Genomic DNA, 25,874 nt, shown 5'->3' with positions numbered 1-25,874 from the left:
TATACAAAGGTGCATACGTGTTTCCAGATACATCCAGATGACGCGATGACGTTACATTGGTGGATGCATTGGTTCTGGGTTACCGCGCAATTTCTTGGTGAGTCATTGTATCAGATTTTTTTCTCGAATATCTTAGCATAACAAGCTTATTAATGCCAATAATCGGTTTTTTATTTTTTTTATATTTTTTTCTATTAAATATATTCCTTTTGCTCGCGAGATAGAAAAGTTCGGATAACATCTCTTCTGCTTTATACAATCGAATGAATGCAGTTTCCATTATTAAAATTTAATTATAATTAACTGTAATACTTTTTTACATTATTTTCATATAATTCATATAATTCATATAACTTTTTAAATTATTTTCATATAATTCATATAATTAAATATTTTAATTAAGATATTTTTTATAACGAAATTGTTATAATTTTTCGCAAGATTTCGTAGAAATAAGTACGATGATAATTATTTTCTATTCGATATGCAACATTATTTTCCTTTGACAGTGATTCTTGGGAGTCCCTTCCCGTCTACCACGTCGGATCCCATCAATCAGCAGCCTCAGCCATCCCCGAGAACGACGTCCCCCCGGTCGATCAATACCGAGGATATCTATCGCTCGTCGAAGACACCCAGGCCGAGCTTTCGCATCGCCAAGGCCATTGGTCTCTATCCCCAGACGAACACGGCCGTAGTGGGTGACAGGCAACAACCCGTCACCACCGTAGCTTCGTTGCTGTTGGAACAATCGCGCGGTAGCACCGGACACGAGGTCGTCGACGAGTCCTCGACGAGCTTCCGCGGGAATATCTCCGAGGTTGTGCCGCTCGGCGCGACTACGCCGGCGCAGCGCATCATCGAGAGGATCAGGAACCCGACCACGAAGAAGGACACCAGGATCACGTGGATTCTGACGACGAGCAAGTCGTCGGGCAGGTCCAAGTACGATCAGGAGGAGAGGTACAATCAGTCGAGCGGCGCCGGCAGCAGGAACGTCAGCTTCGACGAGGTCGAGGATCTCACCGTGTTGCCTCTCCAAGAGGAGATGACCAGGGCCGACCTGTCGTCGCTGAACAGGACGAGATCTTCTCACGTGACGTCCCTATCCGCGGCCGGCGTTGCCAGCAACGCCGCGATCAGGACGTTCAATCGGTCCGAAGACGAGGTCGAGATCGACGAGGAGGTGGCCCAGACGCAGCACTTTGCCACGGCTGCGTCTATCCTCGAAGGTGAACTCTCTTCGGAAGAATTTTACACAAAGCGAGAGAATAATCGCGCGAGTCATTAGCAATCATGATGATGTTGGATATCGCGCGATAAAAGATTAGCGTTGTTATTTTAATTTATGATGATTTTTGCGCATCCTGGTTGGCCTCCTTTCTCATACTTGTTAATTCTGTTTCACTTTTCAACTTAATCCTTCTGGCAATGCATAATTTTTCACTCTTTTATCAATGTATGGGTGCCAATTGAGAAAAGTTCCGACACATTTAACCTGTTGATTGACAAAAGAATTAAATTTAAATCATTATTTTATTTGTCGCATAATACACTAGAAACAAGACTGTTGCAGAGTCGTTGTAGACTTTAGTTAGCGTTTAGCGAACACGCGAAAGACTCGGGGCGTTTCGAAAATCATTAATGATGACGTGAAAAAAATATGTGCAGTTGGCGTGAGCGAATCTACTCGTCTGAGCAGAGCTAGGAATACTTTCATCACGCAACACTTCCAGAGGGATCAAATGCAGGGAGACAATCAATCTTCCGATTATACCAATGACAGCAACAAGGCCGAACAGCAAAGTTCGGGGACATCCGCCGCGGGTATAGCCGCCATAACCGGCAGTTGTTTAGCAACTGTGGCCCTGCTCAGTACAATGGGTAGTCTCGGATTCATTATATACAGGTAAGGAAGTTTTAATGTGTTTTTAATTGCGCTCATTAAATATCAGAATTTCGCGTGTATAATGCGTTGGTTCTGTTTCGCTCTCTTTTCAGGCGCAAGTACTTGAACCCTCCGCAAACATTGAACAGTGATAAATGCAGCAATCCCGATAGCTCCGGTTACATCGACGATTCCACCATTCGCGTTAGTATTAATTATCATATAGATAATTCTTCTGGTCTGAAAATAATTAATTGAAACGCACGTTATACTTTAAACAAGCTTAAAGAATACATTTCTAATATCTATAATAAATATTCTTAATTCTTAATGAAGCTTTAGATAAGTATGATAAAATTTTCGGGTCAGTCAAGAAAGCTATCTTTTATTTTCGCAGGACAACTCGGAGGAGATGTACAGCTTGGATAATGACTCGTTCCTAAACTCGCTGGAAGCGATGACAATACAGAATTACTGGACGGACAGTGTGAAGCATACGAAACTATGACAAAAAAAGATAACTCATCCCGGCAGGAGGATCGAAACGTTCAGCATTTCCGACGGTGAAGCGCACGAGCAAATCTCCCTGCTCGAGCAATAGTACTTACGCTAGTCCGTGTATTCTGGTTATCGTGCGAAAAGTTTTGTCGAGTATGTGGTCTCGTCTACGAGAGTCGGTCAGCTAATCAGTTTTCTCAATGGACTGCATCAGGGAGGAGAATAAGCTATCTTGAACGTTACCACGTGTGTGTGTGTGCGGTGTGTGTGTGTGTGTGTGTGTGTGTGTGTGTGTGTGTGTGTGTGTAAAGAAAATGTAGATCAAAATTCGCGAAACGACACACATCCGCTCACGTGTCGTTGACTTACGTCACTTCCCCGTTCGTCCCTATATTTTTCTACGACGCATGCGTTCGGCAAAGTCGCAAACTTAAGCGGGAAGTGGCGCAATTACTCCTCTCGAATATTTCCATTAACGATATATAGTGCAATAAATAAACAAAAGTCGATGTACTTTATATTATTAAATTGAAATACAATAACGCTCCTCTCTCTATTCTGTCTAGAAAAGTAAGTACAAATAAGACGATATTAGTCCATAGCTAGAATTTTCGCTAAATTAAAAAGGAAAGAAATAATTTAATAAGAATATTGAAGAGAGAGGGAGGAAGAAAGAAAAAGAGAATATAATATTCTTAGGAATATAATTATATAATAGTACAATATATATATACTTCCAATCGTGCAAATTGGAATCTGTATGCACAATATTGTACTTACCAATGTCTTTTTAACCTTGGATTGAATACCGATGTCTTCTACAGTTTCACTTTAAAATTGCATTACGATTATGGTGATTAGATCGGCCATATTAACGGATTGTTTATAATATTTTCGAAAATTTCGAATTTACGGAAGATCGGACCAAATCGTACGTAGATCTAGCTTTATGCCTTCACGACATATCCAGCAGGAATATTGATTCCATTGTTTTCCATTACGAATTTAGCTTATACCTATGTACATATGTATTGTTGTAACGTTTTATGTGTAAATGTCTGTGGCGCATTGCGAGGCGCGATTAATTTTAAATAGCTTTAGCACATTTAGCCAGATATATTTCTATACATCCGCGAAAGGAAAGAGAAAAGACACAGAAAATACATTGTGATAGATCGTAGCGTTTAAATAAGTGTAAAATTATCATCGGCTCGTTTATTGGTTAACGGTTGTGAATAAAATACGTTCGTGTGTATTATAGATTAACTGCCGCCGTCCCATTTCTTTATCCGTAGGCTTGATTTGCAACCGTATCCGATTGTTTCAATTTGAATCGATAATGAAATATACACGGAAAAAAACAGTATGGTAGGTGAACCTACTATACTGTTTTTTCCGTGCAATAATCATCGCGGAATTTTTATGAGTTTAGATTTATACAATCTTTTTTTTTAATATTTTGCATTAACGCATGCATAATATATAAGCGTCTAGTTTTTATCCACAAAAAATTGTTCAAATCCCCCAAAAATTGTTCAGATATACTATAATAAATTAAAACTATAGATTTATAACCATGGATGTTAATTCGCTCTTTGACGATTAAAAAACTAATCGTCAAATTCCAATGAATTACAGATATTTAAGTTCATCGAAAGTAAAGATGAGGGAAAAACCATCGAAGAACGATTTGTCATATAAACGAGATTTATTTCGTTAGTACGTACATTTGCGCCAGCACAAAAAAAGGATCGTATTATGTAAAATGAGAATAATGCAGAGTTCCTTTTTTCGAGACTAGACACATACAGCATGGGATTCCACTACCAATTCGTTTTTATCCTTCCTTCGTGATGATCGATTTTCTTTTTGGCTCTTGTGTTAACATCGACCAAACGACTCGCGTCAATTGTGCGTTTTGTATCGCGAAGGCAGGACGCAAACATGACATTGGAATCCGATAGAGTTAACGTCTTCCTGGCAATCGCGGTGAATCTCTTTTTTTCATCTCTGAGAAACGTCTAGTCGAATTTCTCGAGTAGCAAGATTCCGTTTCGTAGTTTGTAAGTAAATCACGATCGAGTCTGTTAAAGAATTCCGAGTAGCACGAACAAAACCACTTTCTTTTTATACGTACTAGAACAGCACAAACGCGCGTTATTCTTCGACTTATTATGTTAAAAACAATATTTTCAAAAAGATAATATAAAGTTTGTTTTAACTCGATTAATATTTTTTGACAGAAATCAGCTGATAACTGTCAAAAATATTAATCGAGTTTATAGTTGCTTTCCATTTACATCAAAACTCAGATAAATCTCACTTCTGTCTTTCTTCAACATCCATGTTAAAGAAAGACAAAAGTGAGATTTATCTGAGCTTTGATGTAAATGGAAAGCACCTAATATAAAAGTATTATAACATACATATTATTTAAAATATATTATTTTAATTTTTATAACATTTTAAAATTTAATTAGCAAATTAATGCTTTAATTAGCTGATTTCTGTCAAAAAATATTAGTAAAGCGTTAATTTGCTAAATAAATTTTAAAATAATATGTTAAAAATTTTTAATTTAGTAATATGTTATGAATAATATGTTATAATGTCTTATCTGCGATTAACATTTTTTGACAGAAATCAGTTGATAATTGTCAAAAATATTAATCGAGTTTATAAAGAATTATATAACATATTTATTTAAAACATTATTATTTTAATTTTTATAACATTTTAAAAATTAATTAGCAAATTAACCCTTTAATCAGCTGATTGATTTCTGTCAAAAAATATTAATAAAGCGAAAATTTGCTAATTAAATTTTAAAATAATGTTAAAACATGTTATAATAATTAAATAAAATAATACATGTTGTAAATATGTTATTATACTTTATCTTCGATAATTGGTACTAAATTAGAGGAGTATCAAATCTGTATAATAATATATTAAAACTCGTTTTACGAATATTTTTCTTTAATCATTGACCAAAGATTATTATCATTATTGGCGAAGTGCGGTTTTTTTATAAACATCGTACCGCTGCAAGAGAATTCGGTTAGTGTTTCTCTTTATGTAGAGAGAGCCTCGCCGCACGTCCCGAATTACGCTTCATAATATTCACAAGAAGTATCAGAGTTACTAGTACGCGTAAAAGGCAGGCACTAAGTGACTCTTCAAGCTTCGTTGCTTGCTGAGTAAAGAAACTCGATCTGTCCGTTTTTCTTTTTCTCTAACGCTTTGTAGCTGAACATTTTGCGCGGTGCCGGCGGATTCAAAGAACAAAGCAACGCAACGTTCCGGTAACTCCCTTTTCACAAGCTCGCTTGTGTGCTCAAAAATCGGGATAAGTCATAAATGCAACGAGATATATTTGAAAAAAGCATACTTTTTCAGAAATTATATATGTACGTGCGTATATGCCTTTTTTTATATAAAATCACATTGGAAATTTGCCTTGCTACGACTGATCATGATTCTATCAGAGTTATCAATGTATCATATGATCTGTATTCATTTCACGAAGCAATAATGTACAATCGTTTACTCATATTGCGTTATAGTTCAACACCTTGGAATAAAAAAAAACACATTATTCGAAAGTACTTAATTTGTACTTAAGTACATACCGAGAATAGACCATCGATAGCGACTATCAATGCAGCTTTAACTTTATACAAATTTTGCGCGATATCGCAAATTTTCTTTCACGTTTCGACGCTGCAATATCCTAATTCTAAATCGTCTAGACCAGGACGAGAAAAACTTACAAATTGATGATACTTGTGCTTGTTTTAATTTCGCGCAGAGTTGAGGGAAAAGAAAGAGTTTTTACATAAACGTATCACCTCGAGAGAAAGTAAGATCATTCAAAAGTCAAGATGACAATGTAAGTGAATGACACTTGCGAACCAGCGATACACTCTACTATTCTATTAAGCACGAGATTTTCCTTGCATGCGGTTTACATCTACGCACGAGTGACCCTCGCAAAAAGATTCGCACGCATTCTTCGTGTGTATAAAAATGCGTGCGCGACGGAAACGACAGCTGCGAGTGCGTTAAACATTTTTTTTTATCATTGCAACAAAAACGCGCTCGTCGTGAACGAGTACTTCTTTAAAGCTAAACTGTGACCTTGATCTACAAAAATATTTCATTCTCTTCGTCATTAGCAGCGCGCCTCGTCACAGTAGTTGTTGGCATTATATTATTAATTAAGGTTTACGTGAACACGTCACATAATAATCGCGTAAATCATTTTTTCCCTACGAAATCCCTATCGTCCCCTAAGTCGAGCATCGATAAATAAGAAGATAAAAGTCTCCTGTAAGCTCGCATATTGCTAGCTACATCGAATTTGGCTGAAAATTGAAATATTGACTATGTACAATCCTTTCCCATTACATTTTGTCGCCTGAAACAGACGAGAATTATTATTCTACATTAAAGAAAACTTATGTACTTAAATCGACGACCATCTACTTTATCTAAGTATATACTGGAAACAATTATTCTCTACATGCGCCAGATTCGTTAGTAGTAGCGGTTTAAGTTCATATGTCGAGACGATGGATGAGTTTCTTATTTTATAGAGAAATAATTATATGTATAATAATTATCTGTAAATAGCGTCAGACGACTTTGCTGCGATTAAAGTGCATTATCGATCGCGATAATTCGTAATGATTTTTGGAAAAATGTACCTTTTTTTGAGGAGACACTTCGCGTCCTAAAAATTTCAGTCGATAGCTATATTTCGCCAATTCAGAATTATTGTATGTCAGTTATTATTTCTGAAATATTTAGTGTAATACAACATCGAACATCTGCAATTCTTCTAAATTGTTTAGTTCACATATATCTTCATGTGCAGGGAAACGTTTCCGAATCGCCGATTGTAACAGTTCTCGGTTATCTATCGTGAAAAACCGATGTTTCTTTATCATTACAATTCGGCAACAAACGAATCGCATCGCGAAGTAATAAGTAAGAGATCAAAAAATCTCTGAAGAACTATCGGATTTCTTCAATACCGCTCGATTCGCGTCTCGATCTTCCTCAGGAACGAATGGAAGATGTAGACGACGTCGACGCGAATCGATTCAGTTTGCTGTCGATGATGATCTCGTCGCCGTTTCTAATGTTGTATCGGTAGAGCTGCTTGTTCGGATATAGCATTTCTTCCGGCCCGTATTGCGCCTTCATTTCCTAAAAAACAATTGCGATATATTCTTCGAGATTACACTTGTCTATTCTTATTGTAAATGATGGAGATAAACGTGGTATTTTTAACAATTCGCAAAATTTTACGTAGTGTAGACTCTGAGAAGTTGTTTCCATACCTTGTTCCTAATATTTCGGGAAATACTTTTTACCGGAAGTTTTGGGATATTCAGGATAAAAAGGAATGTGAATCATGTGAAAGGACAGTATGATTTATATCGCGACTTCGGGTTTTTCAAAGGAACGATCGAGGAAGCAAACGTTCTGCGAAAACAATATTAAAATTCGTTTAATTAATACAGAACGGAACCGTCTTACCTGATCAACATAGAAGAGTCTCATTCTGTTGGCAGGAATTTTCACCATACTTTCCAATTTGGTTTTTAATTCGAAAACTGTTCTATATACATCCACCGATCGTACCTAAAAAAATGAATCGTGCGTAACTATAAATACCTCATCTGAAAATCTTCTTATACGTATCGCGAATAAAAATTTATACAATCTTCATGTTTAATTATATTAATAAAATTATAAATAAATAAATTAATTAATTTCCAAGTTGCAAGTATGCTTTTCAATACGACACGCCTGTCTGAAGTGATTAAATTTAAACACGAAATTAAATACCTCGACGAGATCTCCGTAAGTGAACGTGACCTTGACCCTCTTCTCCGGTGTCAAATCCACGTTCACCAAGGGGTCCAACTTTCCGTGAATAGCCACGAGCTCGGAATATCTGAAAATTGAAAAAGGGGGTCAAGTTGGGGCGTCTCCGGCGAAAAGAAGCGACGATCTTGAAACCAGAATACTCTAATAGGCTCAGAGCAAAGTTAGAACGAATTTGCGGAATTGTAACGTGTACGAGATTCATTCAAAATGATCACCGAGGGAGCAAACTTCGGGACAATTTTGTGAGGGTCGATACTCACCTTTCAGGTCGATCAGCTTCCGGCTTGTCCATGTAATAACGTATAAAAGCCCTCTCGGCGTCCTCGCGTTCCTGGGACGATATTACGCCGCCGCCGTTCAAAGTCTCGACGTTTGGCAATCGAGCTATTAGTAGCTGCCGCCTCTCGTGTTCTGTGTATTCGCGAGGGCTCTGATGTTAAACAGACAGATACAAAGCGATGAACAAATATTCATATTGATTAATTGCTCTATAAATTAATGAAAAGGGATCTAAGTTTTATATCTTCATTATTTCTCAATCATTATTTCAAAGATATATATACATACAGACGTGTACAGATTATTAAACTCAAACATATTTTTATATTTTTGCGTTTTTTAATAGACACACTTATTTAAGTTTTATTTTTTTTATAAAAGATTGAAGATTTTTTAATCATTTTTTGATTTGCAGATTATTCGGAATATCTTTTTTAAAAACTCGTATTGAATCAGTAAGCGGTCACTGCGTGTCCATGATGTTTGTGTCATATTAGCTGATATTGATTGGTTTTATCGTGTTAGTTTTGTACAAATCTGAATAATGTACACCAATTTATTTTTAATTTTAATTGAATTTTAATCGTAAAAATTTTGAGATTTAAAGAAGAAAAATGTAATCTATTTATTAAAATATAATTTATTTATTTATTAAAATAATTTATTTATTAAAATGTAATCTTAACTATTCTGTATATTAAGATTTATTTCCTCAAATAAATCATTAAAACAGTAAAAACGTTTGAGTTTTATCATCTACACAGACGTCTGTATATAAATCATTTTTCTTCTCCAAACCTTAAAATTTTTAAGATTAAAATTTAATTAACATTAAAGATAAATTATTGTTTATAGTGTACCTTATTCAGATTTGTACAAAACTAACACGACAAAAAGCCAATCAATATCATCAATAATATGACACAAACATTATGAATACGCGCAGTGATCGCTTGCTGATTCAATATGAACTTTTATCACTAAAAAAGATGTTTCCGAATAATCTGCAGGTCAAAATATTATAAAAAAGTCTTCAATCTTTTATAAAAAAAAAATAATAAAACTTAAATAAATGTGTCTATTATAAAACGCAAAAAAACTGTGAAGTAATCTCAACATAAAAATATGTTTGAATCTAATAATCTGCACACGTCTGTATATATCTCTCTTTCTATATATATTTTCTCATTTCGTTTAATTTAACCGAATATAATTACGTGCGCAAAGCAAAGTTATATTATTCTTTGATAATAAAATCTCAAAAATTGCAACGCATGCATAAAAATTATTATTGCAATCAATACATAAAAAAATATATTTATTAATTATGCAATTTAAATTTTTAACAGAAAATGTGAAGAAAAAAATATAATTTTCTACAAGAATCTTGATCAAATCTATGTTATTATTATTAAAGGCCAATGTCCACGATGCTAGAACTCTGTCCAAGTTCTCGGACCGACTTCTAGCATCGTGGACATTGACCTTTAGACTCGCGTCTCTATACGTCCACCACGCTGCACGCTTCGCGCGAGACTGATCATCAGTCTTGCAATCGCGATATCTCGCACGAAAATCAGTCTTGCGCGAGACGCGCAGCGTGACGGACGTATGGAATGCGTTAATCTAATGGAAAGGCTAGAAAGAGAGAGATGGTTTCGTCGGCTCCGGTTCATTCTTGGCTGTAAGTTAGGTTTCACCTTCGGGAGGGGGCAGAGTCTTGGGGTCGGTGGTGGGGATTAGTCTTGTGCGAGACGTGCAGCGTGGTGGACGTATGAGATGCGCTAATCTGATGGAAAGGATAGAAAGAGAGAGATGTTTCGCCGGGTCCGATTCATTCTTGGCTGTGAAGTTAGGTTTCGCCGTCAGATGGCGACAGCGACATCGTTGCTCAGAGTCAAGAGTCAAGAGTCGAGAGTCTTGCGATCAGTCGTCAGTCTCGCGCGAGATATGCAGCGTGGTGGATGTGTATGTACAGATATGCGAATTTAATGAAAGCACAGATATTAAATTTTTATGTATTGATTGCAATAATAATTTTTATACATGCGTTGCAATTTTTAAGACTTTATTATCAAAAAACAATATAACTTTGCTTCGCGCGCGTAATTATATTCGGTTAGACGAAATGAGAAAAAAAATATATATTGTATATATATTTTTTCATTATTTTTCTTATTTCTGAATTATTATATATATAAATATATTGGACATATTAATTACACATATTATATATTAGAGAAATAGAGAATAAATATAATATAAAAATATAATATAATATAAAGATATAAATATAAAAGCTGCAGATGTATATTTGCATTTTGAAAAATTATAGAGAGAAACTTTTTTGTAGCATTATAACTGCTCAGAGAATGGTTGGAGCCATAATAAAAAATAATAAATTAATAATAATATAAAAAATAATGATTCTCAGAAATAAAAAAATAATGAAAAAACTATATATATGGCAACTGAATCTTTGAAATAATGATTCAAATTGGATAATAAAAATGCGAATTGCATTTTGCATCAATTATAAATAATGTCAAAGAGCTACACCCTCGTAATACATCGTGCCTGCAATTATAGACACCGACAACTTAAAGAATAGAAACCGCATTCCGCAATAAAACTGGTTGTTCATTGATTAGAAGGTCACCGCACACGCGTCATTTTAATTAGCACTATCGTGTGTCGATCTATCTTATTCCGATATTCTGACATATATAGGTAAAATAACGAGGCTTCTACGTTTTATAAAATACAAAGGAGCGAATATCTTTCTTTATATTCTGTTAATTCACACAGTGCTTGGAAACACAAGATTGCGTGTTTGTAGAGTCTATCGATTTCGAAAACTTGTTTTTGAAACTCATGCGTTGCATCAAGCCTACTTGAGCAAATGCCAAGACTCGGTTGCATTAATGCCTGCGGAAAGCTCTCTTCGAGCTCACTAGGACACGCATATTTCTCAGATAGTCGCATTCGATGCTGTCAGAGATTAGACACGTGTCTCCAATCTGTCTATCGTCGAGATTGAACATCCCGACGCACTCTCTCTCTTTGAGAGGGTGAAAATAACCCTACGCTTCAAATAATTTCCGTACCGTATCATATTTCGTGACGTATTTTCTCTCCGATCGTTCGTGGAATAAATTTGCTTTGCGAGTTAACTTCAAAGAACATAATAACGCTCCGCCTTCTGGTCTAAGAAGGTAATGATTAAAAGCTCAAACTCTATCGCGTGCATTATAATTATCTTCCGTTAGAATTAATTTCTGGCTCTTCGAGAAATTTATTTCATTTTTTTTTTAATAGATACGCAACACGCAAAGATATTTAGATACCTTTTATTTCGAATTATATTATATACGCGTGCAATATTATAGCCATTTAGAAAAGATGAAGGATGAATTGTGCATCAGAGGTGAAATCGCATCCGGTCTTTAATCGACGAGCGAAACGTGGCATCGAAGTACATCAATCGAAACGTTTCCCAAACGGGCGAACGTAATTTCAGACTTTCCAATCTTCGATCGTCGGAAGAAGGAAGGAGTCGCTTACCTCGAAAAGCGGACATCCCTGAATCCTGAGCGACTTGAGGGCGGGGAACCTGGCAAGCCTCTCGACCTCGTCCCAGGTCGATAACAGGGTACCGTTCACGTTCAAGAACCTCAGCATTCTGAAGGGATCGTGGGGCGATTTGATGGTCGTTCCGTTGGACTCCGACTCCGACTCGGATCTGTCGTAATTGACCTTACTCTCGAATATCCTATTACCCTTCTCGTCCGCCGACGTGTGCTCGTCTGCATCCAAATGATTCATATTCTCGCTGTCCTGCCCATGATCCTCTTCCTTCGCTCGTCGGTCGGTCTCGGGCGGCAGATTCCGATTTTCCTCCAGACCGAACGATCTGATCGGGCATTCGGCGAGGACGAGGCTCTTCAGATTTAGAAATAGATATCTAAAAAAAAATACATGGCTATAATGAGTGCGACCGAACGAAGAAAGTTATTTTTAAACTAATTTTAAATTAATTTTTATTTATTATATTTAAACATTTAAAAAATCTCGAAACGATTTATTAATATTAATTTTATTAATTATTTTATATATATAATATATTTTATATATTTTATATATATTAATAATAAAAAATATTAGTATAAAAAAAAAAGAAACTTACCCCAATTTGGAGATCTCGTTCCAAACCTCGACCGGATTTCCGGTGAAGTGCAACTTCTTCAGCGCCGGGTTCGCGTTCTCCGGCTTCTGGAAATCGAGATCCACCGTTTTGTACTCGTTCAACGACAAATGGAGCTCCTCGAGATTCCGTAGAAGCCGCACCAGACCCTGCACCGTCGACCAGGATACCCTGGTGCCGTTCAGCACAAGATTTCTCAGAAGATCGTAGTTACCGTGCTTGACGTCCAGCACCTCCGCGAGGCAGTTGAAACTGAGGTTGACAAACTTGATCTTGGGCATGTGCTGCAGAATGCCGAACACCTCCGTCCACTGCGACAGCTTGTTCTGGGCGAGATCGAGCTCTTCGACGTTCTTGCACTTGCTACGTAGCTTCTCGGCATCGTTGCCCGCCGACTCGATGTCACAGTCCTGGAGCACCAGCAACGCCGGCACCGTGTGCCGCGGCGACTTCTTCGGGATGAAGATGCTCACCGACAGGGCGGCCTTGGGCGACCCGGACTCGGCTTCGTCGTCCGTCAACGAGCAGTCCGTCGTCGAGCTGCCGTACTTTAGCTCCAGCGCTTCCAGCAACGACGGCATTTTTACAGCATTCTGGGGAAATTTATTAGGAAAAAATATGCTTTTCTTTATATATCCTACAATTATGCTAGAGAATAGCTTTCAACTGTGAAGGGAATATTATGTGCACATAATCAAATATATACGGGAAAAAAATTAGCTAAATTTTAGCTATAGTTTAACGGAGAATTCTATAGCTAAAAAATATTAGCTATCATAGCTAAATTTAGACATGATAACTAAATTTCATGTGTAATATAGGGATAGCTAAAAGCTATGGTAGCTAATTTTTTTATGTTATTGAAGTTCAATGCTTCAATAAAGGAGAAAAGACGAAACTGAGAGTAGGGAGAGACTCGAGCTGTTTGAGAATAAATTCTATTTCCTCTCCATCTTGATACGTATGAGAATTGAAGTACAAATACGCATCCAAATAACACAAAGCGAAACCGCGGGACCAGAAAAGGGAGAAGGAAAAACCTTCGAGCCGGTCATCCTCGAGACACGTTAGAATCTGGTCTCACCATATCCGCTAAGGTCATGCCATTGTCTTTTTGCGCAGCGACTGGGAACCGGTACCGGTTCTCCAGGCACGGTCGACACAAAACGATTCCTCTCGTGATTGCGCTCGCCCACGCGCGGCCGACACGCGAGGGGAGAACCCGGAGTGATTTTCTCAACCTGTTTTGTCTATCGAAGCGGAAAGACACACGCTGACTGAGATAAATCATTCCCGATAAAAGGGGAAAAATTAAATTAACATATAAAGAAAGGAAAAGAAGTATTTTAGTATTTTAGTTTGAAGATAAAGTCTGTGAAAAGTCGTAAGGGATGATATACTAGATGTTCAGTCTGTCAATTCTAGAAACTCAAGTTCAATAAAGTCTGTGAAAGAGAAAGAGGCTGAAGAATTCTCACGAGTAGAGAGTGCATCTATTTTGGGATCCATTTAAAGATTGAAACGGATCGGACTCGGATGAAGCCTTGGAAAACCTATCATAGACACGTTTAGTTGTTTTTCAAACTCCTGTATATATATAAAATATATTTTAAAAATTATCGCTGGAAAAATTAATATAGATAACTATAGTTTCTATTCGCGAAGAAATCGTATTTTAAATCGTAATACTATATCTTAAATATTAATCAAAAGAAATAAAAATTAATCAAATTTTCGTTATTATATATATTTAATACAAATTTGTAATAAATAGCAATTATAATAGCTCATCATTATTTAAATTTAATTTTAAAATTAATTTTCTATTCTATTGATATTTAAATTGTTGAATATTCAAGTTTAAGTTTTGAAGCCATTAATTCGATTAAAATCATACACAAGAACAATTCTCAACAATAATTTTTCATCGCGTATTTTAAATCATAATATTAATTTTTAAATATTAATTGTTAATTGAAAGAAATTATATGTTTAATTCGAGTTTGTGATAAAATGCAATACAACAGCTTATAATTTTTTAAATTTAGTTTTAAAATTAATTCTCTATTTAAATGATATTACATTGTTGAATATTCAAATTTTAACTATTAATTCGATTAATATCATACTGTAGGAAAAATTCTCAACGACTTTTCATCGCGATTTCTCGAGCGTCGTAGCCGACGATTCGCTAGACAACGGGCAATAGTAGCAGAGCTCTATCATACGGCACGTTTATTAATACGTAGCCGTATTACCACATCTTCAATCAGCGATAAATGTCTTTCTACACGCGTGTGCGCGCCTATATACGGCGACTATGTCGTTCGACGCGTCTTCACTATGCATGACGACCGCGATTCAACCACCTTCCACGTGTTGTCGCACAACACGATAATGTCCCCGACTTTAATGTCCGCACAATTGCATTATTTATTAGACCGAAGAGAGTGACTGGTTTTGCGTTTGCATTCGCGAAAGTGTGCGGCCAACGAAGTGGCAGCCTGACACAGGCTCGGCGTATCGAGATACTTCGAATTGTCTTGATCTTGACAGGAAAGAAAGATACTTCCCACTACCTGATATCCGTATGTTGCGCATCTCGCGAAATCCTAGGATCGATAAAAAATTCAAGCGATGCGGAAGATCTGCATACACTGAGAGAATTTTCTCTTAGAACTTACCCTGAAAATCATGGTAATTGTGGGACAATATGGTATATGGGAAGAATTTTATGAGAATTTCTCTGATTAATATTTATCACAATAAAAATAATAATATCTATCCCAATAAAATATAAAACATGTTTGATTAATTTTTCTAAACTGCATAGTAAAATTAATCAAACATATTTTATATTTTATTGGGATAGATATTATTATTTTTATTGTGATAAATATTAATCAGAGAAATTCTTTCTATACCATATTGTTCCACGATTATCATGATTTTCAGGGTAAATTTTAAGAGAAAATTTTCTCTGCGTACAAGTCGGAAATTCTTGGGTATTCTCGCTCGCGAAAGACGGAAGACCGTGTTACGTGTCGCTTGGACGACATATGTAACATGAAAAAAAAACAACCATTCGCTTTTGCTGGACGCACGTGAAATTGCACTCGCGTTTTACGTAAGAAGGCCATTACCGATTACGTCGCGTCGCACATTTCTATACTAATTTACAATCGTTTTACGCCTGTGCGTTATGGAAAATGTAGTGAAATGAAGAACGATTCTCGCATAATCGCGATGCAAATTTTGCGCTCTATAAATATTCATTGCGACAGACAAATAACGATATGTGTGTGATGAGAGAAAGAGAGAAGAATAAATTATTGTTCTCAGCTATTTGCTATTCTTTTTCAATTCATAATGCTTCTGAAAGATTAAAGTAATTTTCTAAAAGATATCAAAATAATATAAGAGAGATTAAAAAATTTGTTGCGATTATTATCTCTATTTTTGTACATATTTATATATCTCATCTTTCCAATTTATTATTTTTCTAAAAGATTCTATACGCGCTCGAGCTTGTACAATTAAATTTGTTAAATTATTTAAGGAAAAAGAAAGTATACAAACGAAATCGCATACATTAAACAAGAAGAAAAGAATTTAAAAAAAATAAGGACATCCTCCGGAGAAAATAACTATTCGCGTTTTATATCGCCTTGTTAGAAATAAAACGAAAATTATAGAGAACAAAACCTATGCACCGGAAATTCGGAACAAGAGCTTTGTTTGCGAGGCCTAAGCGAGGAAAATCAGCGAGAAAATGCGCTCATATACATGTCAGATCGCGGAGAGTTAATTCGAGATGCGATGATCTCGAGATCAGGCCGGCTCCAAACCGAGGCGTCGTCGATCGAGAGGAGAGGACCGGCTAGCCTAGTAGCAAGTGTTATAAATCGCGATCTCTACGAGCGCGTCCGCGCGCTCGATTCTCCTACGTAATATAGCGGCGATATCGGTTCAACGGCCATGCGAAATTAACTTTCTCCGCTCTACGAGCGAGCGAACGAGGACTAGCTAACAAAACCGTGCGCTGCAACAACGTCACGTTGGAGTCGAGGAGTTGCTCCATCTCGACACGATAGTCCGGGAAAGTCCGGGCACGGTCAGTGGACGCGTTTCTGCATCTGGGAATTGTGTTTTAGATTTTCGTCTTCTTTCATGAGAGATGTTATTTCTGAGAGATGCGAATAACATCGATCTCTCGTCTAATTTTATACGAATCATAGGTCACGTAATGAAAAAATAAGCGATATGATTTTATACAAATAGATCTTTCACGTGATAGAAAAATAAGCGATAATAAAAAAATGCAAAGGATAATATATTTTTTTATGAATGAATAAATTTTGCAACTACTTTAGTTGAACGAAAGGAAGGGATTTTCTTTGATGGAGAACCGTCTATATTATTTATTATTTCTACACTTATGAATTTATATGATAATAATATGCGCGAATAATTTTATATGTATAAATAATAATTTTATACAAATAGGAGTCTTTCATGATAGAAAAATAATCGATAGTAAAAAAAATGCAAAGGATAATATATTTTTTTATGAATGAATAAATTTTGCAACTACTTTAGTTGAACGAAAGGAAGGGATTTTCTTTGATGGAGAACCGCCTATATTATTTATTATTTCTACACTTATGAATTTATATGATAATAATATGCGCGAATAATTTTATATGTATAAATAATAATTTTATACAAATAGGAGTCTTTCATGATAGAAAAATAATCGATAGTAAAAAAATGCAAAGAATAATATATTTTTTTTATGAATTATAATGAATTTTGCAATTACTTTTTAGTTGAACAAAAGAAAGGGATTTTTTTTATGGAGAACCGCATATATTATTATTTCCATACATATGAATTTACATATAATTTTTTTATATGCGCGGATAATTTTATATAAATTATAATTTTATATAATAGTCTTTTATGTGATAGAAAAATAAGCGATAGTAGAAAAATGCAAGAGATAACATCTTTTTTTTATAAATGAATAAATTTTGCAATTTTACTTTAGTTGAACGAAAGGAAGTTTTTATGGATGGAGAACCACGTATATTATTATTTCCACATATATGAATTTACATGATAATGCGTGGATAATTTTATTTAAATGCTAGGTCTTTCACGTGATAGAAAGATATAAACGATAGTAGAAAACTGCGAAGGATAATATTGTTTTTATGAATAAATTTTGCAATTACTTTAGTTGAACGATAAAAAGGAGTTTTTTTTAACCGCGTACATTATATTATTTCCACACATGAAACATATGTGAATTTACATGATAATAATTACATGTCTCTTAAGCGGAACGTATAATTTCGGTTTCAAACTCGCTTGCGAAAGCAAACCGTTTACAAATTAGATATACAATACATCCGCGACTAGGTAATAAAATAGAGAAAAGCAAGAGTGAGAAATTGCCGTGAGGATTTAAACGTAGTTTTTTACGAATTACGGAAACCGTAACTGGAATACAATTGTAAATTGTAAAGAGCCAAGATTCACTCTCTACGTAATTTCACGCTCGTTGCAGATGTGTTTCGATTTTTACGATAGGAGAATATTTGTATTTCACATATTACAATCGCTGAAACGAAGCCCGAGCATCGAAAAGTTTGAGGTGGAATTTGTCGAAAGAGATTCTAAGATATACATTATTATAAATATTTTAATTAAATAATTAAATCATCACGTATATAGTCCCTTGTCAATTTACTACGGTTTTTTATTTTCCCATAAATTGTCAAAATTATGGCATGTTAATGTAATTAAAAGTGTATTTTTAAATTACATAATAAGTACTTTTATTGCAACACTAAATGTGAACTTAATTCTAAAAAGTGGCAACAGTGACATTATATAGCTCTGTAGTTGATGCTAGTTTTTATAAAGACATGTAATATTATAAAAGTATAATTTATAATATTCTGGTAAAATCGTCATTGTATTAATGTTACGTGATTAATTGTTTGTATCAACTTTTTATTACTATTTTAAATATTAAAAACCAAAATTAACAACATTCTTGAAATCATTTAAAGAAATTATCAAATAAAAAGAAACAATTATTTTGTGAAATGGAAAAGAGAAAAGACCTCTCTTTCCCATCCGAAACAATTGCAAGAGTAAAGACTTAATTATTTTCTAAAAATTATAACTATAAAAAATTAAATATTTAATAAATATGCAAAGAACGTTTATTCTGATATTAAACATAGTCGTAATAAATTGACAAGGGACTATGTAAATGCAACAAAAGTACAAAATAAATATATTTTGCGCATAATAAAAATTATTTATTTTATATATAGAAAAAGAGAACGACTCCAAGTTAATCCAGCCTCCCAAACAGAGTTAGCGATTTATTGCTATTGTTGTTCACGAGAAAAGGGAAAAAACGTGGAATGAGAAGACATCAGTGCAGACATATAGCACGAATCGCAGCTGACTATCAGCTGACAAGTCGCAAGGCTTGAACGGCAGTTAAAGTGAGCTGTGCATCCCGTTCTCCCGCGCGACTACGCGTAACGTAACGCTAAATATACGACGGTGTGTGATGGCGATTACGAAATGTCAGATGAAATTGGCGGCGCGCACTAGGTCAGTCGCGTTGCCGTTTATACGACACACGAAAAACGCCGGAAAAAACGCGGCCGATCTCTTCTTTCTCATAAAAAAAAATTGACCTTATAGTTATCAAAAGTTTTACATGTTATTTTCGGTGATTCGAATGAAATTTATTCTCAGCCGTCAAAATTATTTTTAAAAAATGAATAAACACTATATTTTTCTATTATTTTATTCTATTATCTATTATATATTTTATTATTTATATTTTCTTTTATTCTTTTAATATTTGCAACATTTTTAATTCACATATATTTTATTTGGGAGTGCTTTAGCTTCGTCTGTATGTTTCCGCTAATTAAACTGTCAGTAAAATTGTCTGGTGTAGAGGTGTCCAGCCAGATTTATCCTTCAATCTCTCTCACGCTTCTACGGGCCAGAAATTTCAAGGTCGGGGTACAAGCGCCAACAAAACACGATAAATTCAAGTAGTGCGCATTAAAACCGTCCCAAGTCTCAGCGATAAGTCTTTGAATTTAAAAACGGAATCGAGGTTAAACCGCGAAAGAGAGAGAAAAACAGAGAAAGAGAACGAATGCGTATTCTACGTGCGTTTAGATCTTATATTACGCAGAAAATTCTATGAGCCTCGCTGTGTTTTGTTCAAATAACGTTATATGTAAGGGACAAAGCGCCATTGTGTGCAAAACTGCAAACATCGCGATAAAATAAATCGGCAATCTGTGAGACATTCGCGTTCGGCTAAAAAAGATCTGTTTAAGAAAGAAAAAAGTCGCCTTCTCTCTCCTCTCCTTTTGTCTTCCAGCATCGCGGAAATAAAATAGGAAACGACGGATTAGGCAAGATCGGAGCTTTCCTTACGTGGCGTATTACAATGCCTTTCACCGACCGCAAACGAAAAAAAAAAAAAAAAAACGACGGAGAAACTAAAAGCACCGAACCGAGCATCGGAGCGAGACGCCTTGGACTTTTCCGTCTCACGTGCAAAACTTAACCCGATGAAGTAACATTGACGAAAGTTCGCTGGATGCTCCTCCGCTGCGCAAATGCAGCTCGTGTCGACGCGAATATTACTCACTTTGCTCAAGGTTGCTCGCGAGGGAAGCATTGTATATGTATGTTGCGTGTACATGTGTGTGCACGAAACAATATATATATTTCTCTCGCCTCCTCGCGTCCGCATCTTTGTTGCATTAAATTCTCTATCTAGCTATTTGATCGACGAGACACCTTTGTGTAATTGTGATTCGCGTGAAATTATATTATAATATTATTAATCCTTCTGTCAATGTGCAGAATTTTTCATCTTTCCCTCAATGGGTACCCGGGTTTCAACCACGTGTTTTTGACACATTGCTCTGTGACAGTTTTTTTATAACAGCTGATAGGCAGCTTCGAATATTCTTTCCCGTTATATTTCAGAAAGTTTGTGAATATAAAGGCTCTTTGTACTTTGTTTCGGACGGAAAAAAGTTTCGATACATTTTTGACGTTTAAAGTTCCTTTATTGAAGCCCGTTTATTGACAGAAGGATTAAAAACGCGCATCCGGTTCAATAGAAGCAGTTAAAAACTGGTAAAATGTTTTGTCACACGAAATTTTGAATAAAGCTAATACAGACGATGCAGAAGATAACGAAGCTAAAAATTAATTTTTGAATATAAAAATATGTCTCGGATAAAAAATGATACTTCGAACATTTATTTAAAATAATCGATTAGCGTCAGAAAAATTTATTTCTAGAAGAGATTAAAATACTGATTTTCTCGCAAAATTTTACAAATAGAACGCATGCGATTGTTAACAATACATCGAGACAACAACCGATAAGCAGTGTCCTCGATTCTCGTTTATCTCATATATATAGACACACTACTGGAAATCTCCTATAATCAGATAATACATACTCTCTCTCTTTTTCTCTTTGTCTGTAGTCCGACTCCTAAAAAAAACGCGTCTCGCATCGGCGCATGGCAATTAAATTGATGTGTGTGAGAAAGCGGCACCGACGAGAGAGAGAGAAAATAAACATACAGACATGTCATACAAAAGCACTGCGCAATTTTTCATAGTCAGATCTCTCGATAAGTTTAAAATTCCGTTTCTTTTCAGGGAAGATTCGATATGATCGTGATTCGATCGTAATTAGCGTGGCTTCAAAATTTTCGACATTAAATACTTTCGCTTAAATTAAAACTGACAATTAAAAGTTAAAATACGGAATCAACGCTAATTAAAAAAGACGAGATCTTTTCGTCCGTTTTTATAAATTCTGCAAGTTTAATATAATTTTATATAATATTTATTTGTAGCTCAAACGTTGCGCAGTAATTATTAAACACTTGGTGTACATTAGACCATTTAGAATATACTGTAGAGCATCTCTCCCTTTTGAGCATAATTAACCGCGCGTTTTAGCAGCGGTTTATTACTACGTTATTAAAGTTACTAGACTTACATGAGAATTTCACGAGTAAATCGTTAAAAACTTTCAAAATCTTCGAAAGTCAACCAAACTTTAAAGTTATACAGAATCAATTTTTTCACAATTTCGAAAGATTTCGAGATAATTTTTGATAATTTTTCAAGACAATTTTAATAAGACCAGGCATTGTTTTTGACGAAACATTGACGCAATAACAATAGAATATAAATAAAATAAAAGATAAAAAAGTCAGTATCAAAAAATATTAAAAATAAAATGAACAAAAAATATTTAGCATTTAATATTTAACACAATACACTCATTGTCAGATTTCTACGACTAATTCTCTGAATAAATTTTTGATAATTTTTCAAGATAATTTTAATAAGACTAGGCATTATTTTTGACGAAACATTGACGCAATAGCAATAGAATATAAATAAAATAAAAGATAAAAAAGTCAGTATCAAAAAATATTAAAAATAAAATGAACAAAAAATATTTAGCATTTAATATTTAACACAATACACTCATTGTCAGATTTCTACGACTAATTCTCTGAATAAATTTTTGATAATTTTTCAAGATAATTTTAATAAGACTAGGCATTATTTTTGACGAAACATTGACGCAATAGCAATAGAATATAAATAAAATAAAAGATAAAAAAAGTCAGTACCAAAAAATATTAAAAATAAAATGAACAAAAAATATTTAGCATTTAATATTTAACACAATACACTCATTGTCAGATTTCTACGACTAATTCTCTGAATAATCCGATCCGATGACTCAGTTTGATAATTCGTTTTATTTCTTTCATCTACCTTCATTGTCTGCCGGACTTTAGTTTCCTTTTTATGTTCGCTCAATGTTGCAATGTTGTAAACAAACGCTTTCCGTAAGAATGCCCAAGTAGGAATCCACTTTCTTTATCTCGCGACGAGCAAAACGGGGAAGTTTCACGAAAATATTCATCCGGCGGAAAATCTCGCAAAGTCACGCTACCGTAATCATATCAGTGCGTAAGATTTCTTTAATGTGCACGCGCGCGCGCGCGCGAGCTAATGAGATTGATTGCTTTGATTACGCTTAATCAGCAATTTGTTCGGTCCGGACTTGTTTACCGATTAAATGGATTCCGAGATAATGGCATTCCGGATACGCGCATTATTTAGGCATTATTTTACCGAGAAAAAGATTCCCAGGAAACATTCTACAGACGATCATTAATTATTATTGACAATGAGAGATGCTACGAGATTTTTTTCTCATATTAGATACACGTTTCCGCTTACAAATGTTGCGATATCGAGGAAAGGATGATTCTTGCAATTCTTTTTTTTATTTTCCTTTTTTACACACGCATACGAAGTCGGGAAAAGAGATATGGTGGAATCTCTTGAAATGTCTCGAGTGAGAACAGGATTTTTGTCGAGAAATCTAGCGAAATGGCTTCTCGATTTTTATCTGACAATCGATAAAACGATGCAACTGCGACGTGTTTATTTTTAGCGATCGGATGCACCGAGCATCTACGTAAATTTTCTGGCTCTGGCATCCAAACATGCATGTATACGTATGTAATACTTCTCTTATATACTTCTCTGCGTTTACATAATATTTCGAAATCGATTGAAATAACATGCAAAAATCAAGAATAGGACTTGGTTGCACACAAAGACGTTAAATCACCGCGAAATGAAAGGACTCGCTGTCAATAGAACGTGAAACTGATTAGATCGCAAGCAAACTACGCCGTTTCGAAACGATGCGCCATCGAGATTGCGTTGTAAATGTCAAAATAATTTGCACTTTATCGCACTTTAGCAAACTTTCTGGTGTCTTTAAAAAAAACAATTTTTTTCACAAGATCCTAGATTTCATTTTTAGATAAAATTTTCAGACAAATAATAAATAAATAATGCATGTTTTTAAATAACAGAGAGAAGAGAATAAATTCTTTCTTTTCTTTCTTCGATTTATTCGCGCGATATTTCTGACATCCTATACTTTTGTAATACGATAAATATATAATGTCATTTGTTTCTTTCTCCCAATTAAAATCTTCATGATGCTTTGCGAGTCGAGTTGTGCGAAAATCCACCTCGACCTTGTGATCTTACCAAGGTTATTACGCGGGGACAATACATCATGTTCATTGTGTGAAAGTACAATCATAAAATTCGTCAGACAATGAAACGGGGGGAGAAGCGAAGGGAAGCACAGCTGACACGTCGGAATTCGATTACGCAACCGACGATCGGGCGCGTTTAGAGAAGCTTTTGCGTCAGCGGGCGCTGAAAGTTGCGTAAGTCGCGCTAAAGTGCAATAAGACGCGAGTATAAAGAGATACCGACAACGAGCTATGGAACACTATTATTTCACCGAGTTATGAACTATTAAAACGTCGCGATATTTTTCTAGCGCGATCGTAGGCGTTCACTTTCTATCTCGCTTGAACGTTATTATACGCAATATATATTTCGCCGAGTTTTATTTCTCTTCGCGTTCTTATCGAGATGTCGATTTATATCGACATTGAATCATATTCAACGATCTAGCGAAACGACTCTCTAAACGCGATGAATTAATCTCGCCTGAGAATTGACCGGAACAAAATGAAGAGTCTTAAGTTGTGGTAAAACAAAAAATTGATGCTCGATTTAATGAAGAAAAGCGACTGGTTTCTATGTTGCACCGGAAACAGCGCAATCGATTTGCATTCTGGCAGCCAAGCCCATTATGCAGAACAGGATGATAATTCCAACATAAAAATAAGTAGAAATAAAAACAAAATAAATAAAAAATAAATAAAAATAGACAAATCATGACTGATGTGCATGATAATAAATATTACACAAAAACTATATATATTTGCATTTCGTAATGAAAAAGATTTTATATCGCGCTTCATATTATTACGAATTAACATTTGAAATTATATAAAAAATAAGCAATTAATTTTTTTCGTAGAAATAACTTCATGTACGAAAAGATAATTATACAAATTTTGCGAGCAAAAAAAAGATTGGTCTTTAATTAACATTTCAAAATGTTTACATCCCTTTCTTATAATAATACATATAAGATGATAATTATATAATTGATATAGATTTCGCACAACTCTCTCATTGTTCCATTGTGTTACTACTCCGCTGAAAAAAAAACATGAGAGCTACCAACGTTAACTGAATCGCCCTGTAGAGTAAGAGGTGAACTCGCTTCCGGATGGCATCTTACAATTAGATCTAATTGTTGATACCGCTCGACGGATGTGTAATCAGCAAAACCCGATAGCTTTCCTAATGAAAGCACGGTTGTATCCAAGGGGACGCGCGAGTGCGAGAGAGAAACGAGCCTTTGGAGGCTTATCAGCTGATATTGACAGATCCAGTAGTCCTTTTCGACTCTCTTTCTCTCTCTCTCGTGCGCGCGCGCGCGTGAAAAAGAAAGAGAGAGAGAGAGATCCCTACTGTGTCTAAACCAAACACGGGCGTGTATACGCGTATATATATATATATATATATATATATAGTAACGTAATTGCGTGTCACACGAGCGTGACCATCGCGGCACGACTTCCGCGAGTTCCCGTTTTTCGCGCGAGAAATATCGCCCGTGTCAAAATCTCGGGAGGGGGTCAAATCGGGGTCAGGGATCAGGCGGGCCTGGCAGGAGTAGTCGTCCTTTTTATTCTCTACTTACTGCTTGTACTCCGCAGGTCGCCCTCGATGATCAGATCGTCGTTGCACACATCCGTCGCGGATTCATAGACACATATGTTGCACACGCACACACACACACGCGCGCGCGTTCGCGACAGTTATCTCCTACGCATTCGACTTGGCGAGCGAGATACTCTCTTTCGCGTCCGCGTCAGCAACTTCACGGCGTCGCGCGGACTCGAATCGTCGTCGATTCTTCGAGCGGAGGATGAGTGACGTCGCGCGCGAACGCGCCGTTCGCCATCCAGTGTTGGACTGGCTCTCCTTTGTTTAGTAAACAGAAACAGCTGAGCGGCCGTCGAGGAAGGCGCGATGGAGGTGGAG

At 35.6% G+C, this 25,874-nt stretch overlaps 2 protein-coding genes across 5 annotated transcripts in view; one reads left to right on the top strand and one right to left on the bottom strand.

Moving 5' to 3' along the window:
• Nucleotides 1-3,646, top strand: part of LOC145943307 (uncharacterized) — a 64,255-nt gene extending 60,609 nt beyond the window's left edge. For all 3 annotated transcript variants that reach the window (XM_083050806.1, XM_083050808.1, XM_083050807.1), the window contains 5 exons: nucleotides 28-97; nucleotides 510-1,232; nucleotides 1,672-1,909; nucleotides 2,002-2,092; nucleotides 2,286-3,646. In XM_083050806.1, coding sequence (XP_082906932.1) covers nucleotides 28-97; nucleotides 510-1,232; nucleotides 1,672-1,909; nucleotides 2,002-2,092; nucleotides 2,286-2,396 — 1,233 coding nt within the window. In that variant the 3' untranslated portion in view covers nucleotides 2,397-3,646. The remainder of the gene's footprint in view (nucleotides 1-27; nucleotides 98-509; nucleotides 1,233-1,671; nucleotides 1,910-2,001; nucleotides 2,093-2,285) is intronic.
• A 429-nt stretch (nucleotides 3,647-4,075) lies between these two features.
• Mlt (tubulin folding cofactor E like protein mlt) lies at nucleotides 4,076-25,874 on the bottom strand. 2 transcript variants are annotated; one of them, XM_083050805.1, is made up of 7 exons: nucleotides 25,531-25,874; nucleotides 12,753-13,363; nucleotides 12,131-12,530; nucleotides 8,548-8,717; nucleotides 8,246-8,354; nucleotides 7,934-8,038; nucleotides 4,076-7,591 (listed from the first exon to the last, which is right to left on the bottom strand). In XM_083050805.1, the coding sequence occupies exons 2-7, from the start codon at nucleotides 13,349-13,351 to the stop codon at nucleotides 7,451-7,453; spliced, it is 1,524 nt and encodes a 507-aa protein (XP_082906931.1). In that variant the 5' UTR covers nucleotides 13,352-13,363; nucleotides 25,531-25,874; the 3' UTR covers nucleotides 4,076-7,450. The 2 variants fall into 2 exon arrangements, with proteins under 2 accessions (XP_082906931.1, XP_082906929.1); XM_083050803.1 differs by having other exon boundaries at nucleotides 4,076-7,600; nucleotides 25,531-25,870.

This window comes from Prenolepis imparis, unplaced genomic scaffold, assembly GCF_030444845.1.
Source record: "Prenolepis imparis isolate NDT839.2.m4 unplaced genomic scaffold, iyPreImpa1.0 SCAF_11, whole genome shotgun sequence".
NCBI lineage: Eukaryota > Metazoa > Arthropoda > Insecta > Hymenoptera > Formicidae > Prenolepis > Prenolepis imparis.
This window is presented reverse-complemented; position numbering and strand designations above follow the sequence as displayed.